The sequence below is a fragment of the Ovis aries genome, chromosome X, assembly GCF_016772045.2.
Source record: "Ovis aries strain OAR_USU_Benz2616 breed Rambouillet chromosome X, ARS-UI_Ramb_v3.0, whole genome shotgun sequence".
Lineage (NCBI taxonomy): Eukaryota > Metazoa > Chordata > Mammalia > Artiodactyla > Bovidae > Ovis > Ovis aries.
In genome coordinates, this window is record NC_056080.1 from 6,640,305 (window position 1) to 6,646,407 (window position 6,103).

Below are 6,103 nucleotides of genomic sequence, written 5' to 3' on the forward strand. Positions count from 1 at the left end.
CGGCGCAGCCAATGGGCAAGGCCGTATGGACCCACGGGGCGGGACGAGGCGCCGCTCCCGGCAGGCCGCGCGGGGGCGGTGCGCGCGCCCAGGGGGCGGGGCCCGGGCGGCGGCGCAGCCAATGGGCGCGGCGCGCGGGGGCCGCGGGGCGGGGCGCGGGCCCCTTAGCGGCTGCGCGGTGGCCGCCCTGTCCTTTCGGTCCCGGCGGCGGCAGCGCTGAGCCAGCGGCGCTCACCTTCCGGCTCTCTCTCTGCTTCTCTGCGCCTCCGCTCCGCTCTCCGCCCGCCGCCATGACGGAACAGGCCATCTCCTTCGCCAAGGATTTCCTGGCCGGGGGCATCGCCGCCGCCATCTCCAAGACGGCCGTGGCCCCGATCGAGCGCGTCAAGCTGCTGCTGCAGGTGCGTGTCAGGCTGCTGGCGCGCGGCCGCCGGCGCCGGGCCCCGGGGAGCTCGGGCGCGCGCGCGGCCCCGGGACCGGAAGCGGGGAGGTCGCGCCGCTTTGTCCGCGCGCGGCCGGCCGGGCTGGCTTCCGGGGGGTCGCGTCACGTGGGCACCGCCGCGAGGGAGCGCATGCGCGGGGGGCGCCCGGCGGCGATGTCCGCATTGGGGCGCGGGGCGCCGCATGCGCGTCGGGCGGCCGGCGGCGGCGCCCTCCGCGCCTGCGCACTGGGGGGCTGCAGAGTTGGAGTGCGCATGCGCGGGGGGAGAGCCGCGTGGACGGACCCTGCGAGGCTGTGGGTGGGGTCCCGTCCCCTTGGGCCGTGGACGGGGAAAGATCTTTAGTCTCCGCAGTTGTACTGGTCTTCTTGCCCACTGTTCGCACTTGTTTGCGCGGGTATGAGGTGGAATAAACTGCGCTGGTCTGTTTGGAGCGTCACAAATGGGGAGCCAGTGGAATTAGCGTTGCGATGGGATTGCCACCCTTAAAGAAAATAGGATTCCCCAGGAAGGATGCTAGGAGAGCTTAAAGGCCCCGTGTAAATGTCTTATTAACGACACGTCGGTCGTTGGTGACCTCTGCAGGTGTCAACCGCAAATTGGCGCTTGTGGGCACCTGCTGTTTACCTCTGAAAGCGGTAGTAGTGTCAGTCGTGTCCGACTCTTGCGACCCCATGGACTGTAGCCCTGCCAGGCTGCTCTGTCCATGGGATTCTCCAGGGAAGCATACTGGAATGGGTTGCCATGCCCTCCTTCAGCGGATTTTCCTGACTCAGGGGTGAAACCCGGGTCTCCTGCATTGCAGGGTGATTCTTGACCGTCTGAGCCGTCTCTATGAGTATTGAGTCAGGTGCTGCTGACCTTCAGACCCCGTGAAAGGACCTCAGGGTGGAGAGCAGGAATGAGGCATGCGGGTTCTGGGAAAAAGTGACAGGCCAGGTCATGAGACAGATGTTTCCAGTGGCTGATTGTGAGCCCACTTCTTGCTTGCCCACCTCATGTTTCAGTTCAGTCGCTCAGATGTGTCCGATCATTGCCGACCCCATGGGCTGCAGCACGCCAGGCTTCCCTGTTCATCGTTTAGAAAAGCACTAAAAACTTTTACTGTGACGAGTGCTCCTTGAGGCTCTGAGAAAGGCTCTGCGAGAGTGTGTGCTCGCTCTAGGAACTTCCCATTGACCAGAATCTCATCCAGTCTCACCTCTGGCTCAATCTCTCAGCTATCTGAGCTGCTCTCCCCCGGGGGGTGTAGTCCTCGCCTTGCCCCAGATCGTAACTCGCCACTCTCGGGTCGTGTATTTTTTATAAGTGGCCATGGAGGTCTGCCCTAGGCCCTGGGTGAAGCCCTGTTCCCCCTCACTCCTGCCCCAGGGTGCAGCACGCCAAGCTTCCCTGTCTGTCGTGTGTGAAAAAGCATTAAAAACCTTCACGGTGACGAATGCACCTTGAGACTGTAAGAAACGCTCCGCGAAAATATGTCCTAGCTCGTATGAACTTCTGTTGACCAGAATCCCACCCATACCGACCTTTCCCTCACCTCTTGGAGCAGTCACTCAGAGCTGTCTGAGCTTCACCAGAATCTCCTCTAAGTCTCGGCGGTGTGCCCAGGCCCCCGGTAGAGCCCTGTGTCTCCCTCCGCCGCCCCCCAGGTGCAGCACGCGAGCAAGCAGATCGCGGCCGACAAGCAGTACAAGGGCATCGTGGACTGCATTGTGCGTATCCCCAAGGAGCAGGGCGTGCTGTCCTTCTGGCGGGGCAACCTGGCCAACGTCATCCGCTACTTCCCCACGCAAGCCCTCAACTTCGCTTTCAAGGACAAGTACAAGCAGATCTTCCTGGGGGGCGTGGACAAGCACACGCAGTTCTGGAGGTACTTCGCAGGCAACCTGGCCTCGGGCGGCGCGGCCGGGGCCACCTCCCTGTGCTTCGTCTACCCGCTGGATTTCGCCCGAACCCGCCTGGCGGCCGACGTGGGCAAGTCGGGCAGTGAGCGCGAGTTCAGGGGCCTGGGAGACTGTCTGGTGAAGATCACCAAGTCCGACGGCATCCGCGGGCTGTACCAGGGCTTCAACGTGTCGGTGCAGGGTATCATCATCTACCGCGCCGCCTACTTCGGCATCTACGACACCGCCAAGGGTGAGCTCCCTGCCGGAGGCGACGGTGGGGGCGGCACCGGGAGGGCCCGGGCCTTCTGCTCCCTGGGGCAGGGGCTTGTCCTGGGGGGAGGGCGGAGGCACCTCAGCTGCTGATAGCTGAGGGCTCCCAGCCCCAGCAGCTGGAGGCTGAGACCCAGGGGTGGGCGGGGCTCTCTCCTGGGCGAGTGGACTCCCTGAGTCCTCATGAGCTCCTCCCTCTGGGTGTGTCTGTCTGGCCCCAGAGCCGCCTGGTGACCTCATTTCACCTTCATTCTCTCTTGAAAGTGAAAGTGAAGTCATTCAGTCGTGTCCGACTCTTTGTGACCCCATGGACTGTAGCCTATCAGGCTCCTCCATCCATGGGATTTTCCAGGCAAGAGTGCTGGAGTGCATTGCCGTTTCCTTCTCCAGGGGATCTTCTCGACCCAGGAAAAGAACCCGGGTCTCCCGCATTGCAGGCAGATCCTTTAGCATCTGAGCCACCACCCTCATTTCCAAAGACAGCTTCCTTTTAGGGTCCTGAGGGTTAGGAATACATGTAAATTCATCACCATGGATAAGAGGGATTCCTGGTTGGCCTGGACAGATAGCACAGAAAGGGCAGCACAGCTTTATTGCCCCCGGTCCTGGAGGCTGGAGTCAGACCCAGGTGGGGGCGGGGCCGGTCCCTCCGGAGCCTGCCTTCCTCACCGCCCCTCCCTGCGTGTCTGTCTGCCCTGACCTGTTAAGGGCCCCCAGTTGTAGTGAGTGAGCATCTTTCTGTGTGATCCTGGTTTTGTCTGTGAAATGTTTGGTTTCCCCTACACACGTACAGTTAGAGACGGTGGCGTTCCTTAAAGTGCACTTCCATCCTCTAGTCCCGGGGTTTGGGGCTCCACCACGACCTGGGGGACGGCGCCGCTCAGTCCCTGTAGGTGAGCCGCCCCGGAGGCGGGGCCGGGCCGGCTGGCACCGTTTACAGTGCAGCAGGCGTCAGAGCGTCCCCTCCTTGCCAGCGGGGCCCGTCCCGCCGGCTGGCAGGGCGTGTGCTGACCCCAGTCCGACCCGGCGAGTGTCCCCGGAGGAGCTGGGAACTCCACGTGGAGCTGTGGGCGGCCCTGGGGCCTCACCCCGTGCGCCCCCGCCCCCGCAGGCATGCTCCCCGACCCCAAGAACACGCACATCGTGGTGAGCTGGATGATCGCGCAGACCGTGACGGCCGTGGCGGGCGTGGTCTCCTACCCCTTCGACACCGTGCGGCGCCGCATGATGATGCAGTCGGGGCGCAAAGGAGGTACCGGCCGCGCTCAGGGCAGCGGGGAGGGCGCGGGGAGGGCGGGGGCGGGGGGTGCTGCGCTGATGGGCGCGGGGCGGCGGATGGGGCGGGGCGGGCACAGGGCCCTCTGGCGCCCTGGGATCTGATAAGGGCGTCCCCCGCGGGCGCCCGCAGCTCCCTCGGTCTTTGCCCTGGCGTCCCCGGGCCTCGTGGGGGCCGGCGTCCTGGGCTTGATCCCCTCCCGAGAGCGCATGCCCAGGGCCGCCGCCTCTCCGCTAGAGCTCCTGGCGCGCACACGGCGGCCCGGGCCTCAGCAGCTCTGCCGGGTCCCCCGGGGGCCGTGTCCGAGCGCGCCGTGACCCCGCCGTCTCCCCACAGCCGACATCATGTACAAGGGCACCGTGGACTGCTGGCGGAAGATCCTCAAGGACGAGGGCGGCAAGGCCTTCTTCAAGGGCGCCTGGTCCAACGTGCTGCGCGGCATGGGCGGCGCCTTTGTGCTGGTCCTCTACGACGAGCTCAAGAAGGTCATCTAAAAGCCGGGCCGCCCGCCGCGACCACCTAGCATCATCCCGCACTGTGACGGACCACCGACTTCGAGAAATTCCAGCGTCCCTGCCGGGGCCGGGCCGCCCCGCGCCGGGGGCTCCTCACTGGCAGACCATCGGCCCTGGGTCCACGTGTTGATTGGGGTGGGGGGAGAGGGCAATCGGGGGGGTCTCCATGGGTCCACAGTCGAGGCAGCTCCGCACACCAGACCTAGACTCCAGGTGCTTGTAGGACCGACCCGTGTTTAAGTATTTATTTAAGAAAATCATGTCTCCATTTGTACTTAAGCACTATTCTCTCTTTTGCACAGCCGAATACTCGCAATTATGTTTCTCCGTCGGGCATTTCCGCTGCGGAACAATAAAATCAGGACACAGAGGCGCTGGTCTCGTTTCTGAGCAGTGAGGCTTTGAGGGGCAGTCCACGAGCCGACCACAGGGTCTCCAGGTGGGAGACCAGGCCTCCCTGTCCATCACCAACTCCCGGAATTTGCTCAAGCTCAGGTCCATCCAGTCAGTGATGCCATCCAGCCATCTCTGCCGTCCCCTTCTCCTGCCTTCAGTCTTTCCCAGCATCAGGGTCTTTTCCAAAGAGTCAGTTCTTCACATGAGGTGGCCAGAGGATTGGAGCTTCAGCTTGGGCATCAGTCCTTCCAGTGAATAGGACTGATTTCCTTTAGGATGGACTGGTTGGATCTCCTTGCAGTCCAAGGGACTCTCAAGAGGCTTCTCCAGCACCACAGTTCAGAAGCATCAATCCTTGGGCTCTCAGCCTTGTCAACTGTAGCTGGGATTTAACCACACAGGACCCCCAATGTGGGGGCAGCTCTGTGATCCACCCGTGCCCAGGGTTCACTGTGGGATCCCCTGTAAGGTGGGCACCCTGGGGCTTCCCTGGTGGTGTAGTTGCTAAGTTGTGTGACCACACGGGTTGAAGCCCAACAAGCTCCTCTGTGCGTGAGATTTTCCAGGGGAGAACACTGGAGTGGGTTGCCAATCCCTTCTCCAAGGGACCTCCCCTACCCAGGTCCCCTGCATTGCAGGCGGATTCTTCACCAGCTTTAGGCTCTCAGCTGTCACCCTTGCAATGTCACAGAACTGGGTTCCATCCCTGGGTGGTGAAGATCCTCTGGCTATGGAAACAGCAACCCAGTCCAGTCTTCCTGCTTGGAGAATCCCATGGACAGAGGGGCCTGGTGGGCCACAGCCCACAGGGTGGCAGACATGAGTGGCGGACTGAACACACACACCCCCTCCCCCCAGCCCTGTGCAGCTCAGCATTTCTGCAGAAACCTGACCCCTAATACTGCAGGGACAAAACTCCACCGGGGACCCACCAGGCCTCCCCGGCGGATGTCAGGGTGGGGGGTGTGGCGGTGCGTGGGATGGGCTCTGAGGCCCCCTGGGGGTGTCGTTAGGGGTCGGGGAGCGTGTCTGTGGGGTCATCAGCAGCCTGAGCCCTCAGCAGGTGCACACAGAGGCGTCCCTCGGCTCCCCTTGCAGCTGTCAGGATCCAGCGGGTGGGGGTGGTCTGCGGGTCACAGGGCCCCGCCGCCAGGCTGGCTTAGAAGGCAGGGCTTGGATAATCTGCAGATCAGGGTGAGGTCACTCCGGGAACAGGAAGTTGGAGCCCGCTGTCCCCAAGGTCGCCCAGCCCACACTGCCTGACCAGGATGAGACCGCCCCGCACTCACCCAGGGGGGTTGAGTCTGGCGCCCACCAGGC

At 63.4% G+C, this 6,103-nt stretch overlaps 1 protein-coding gene across 1 annotated transcript; it reads left to right on the forward strand.

Annotated features, from left to right (window-relative positions):
* Positions 1-290: 290 nt before the first annotated feature.
* On the forward strand, positions 291-4,366 carry SLC25A6 (solute carrier family 25 member 6). Its single transcript, NM_001127280.1, has 4 exons — positions 291-401; positions 2,090-2,576; positions 3,708-3,848; positions 4,209-4,366. Exons 1-4 carry the CDS (start codon positions 291-293, stop codon positions 4,364-4,366), a joined length of 897 nt encoding a protein of 298 aa, NP_001120752.1.
* Positions 4,367-6,103: the final 1,737 nt, after the last annotated feature.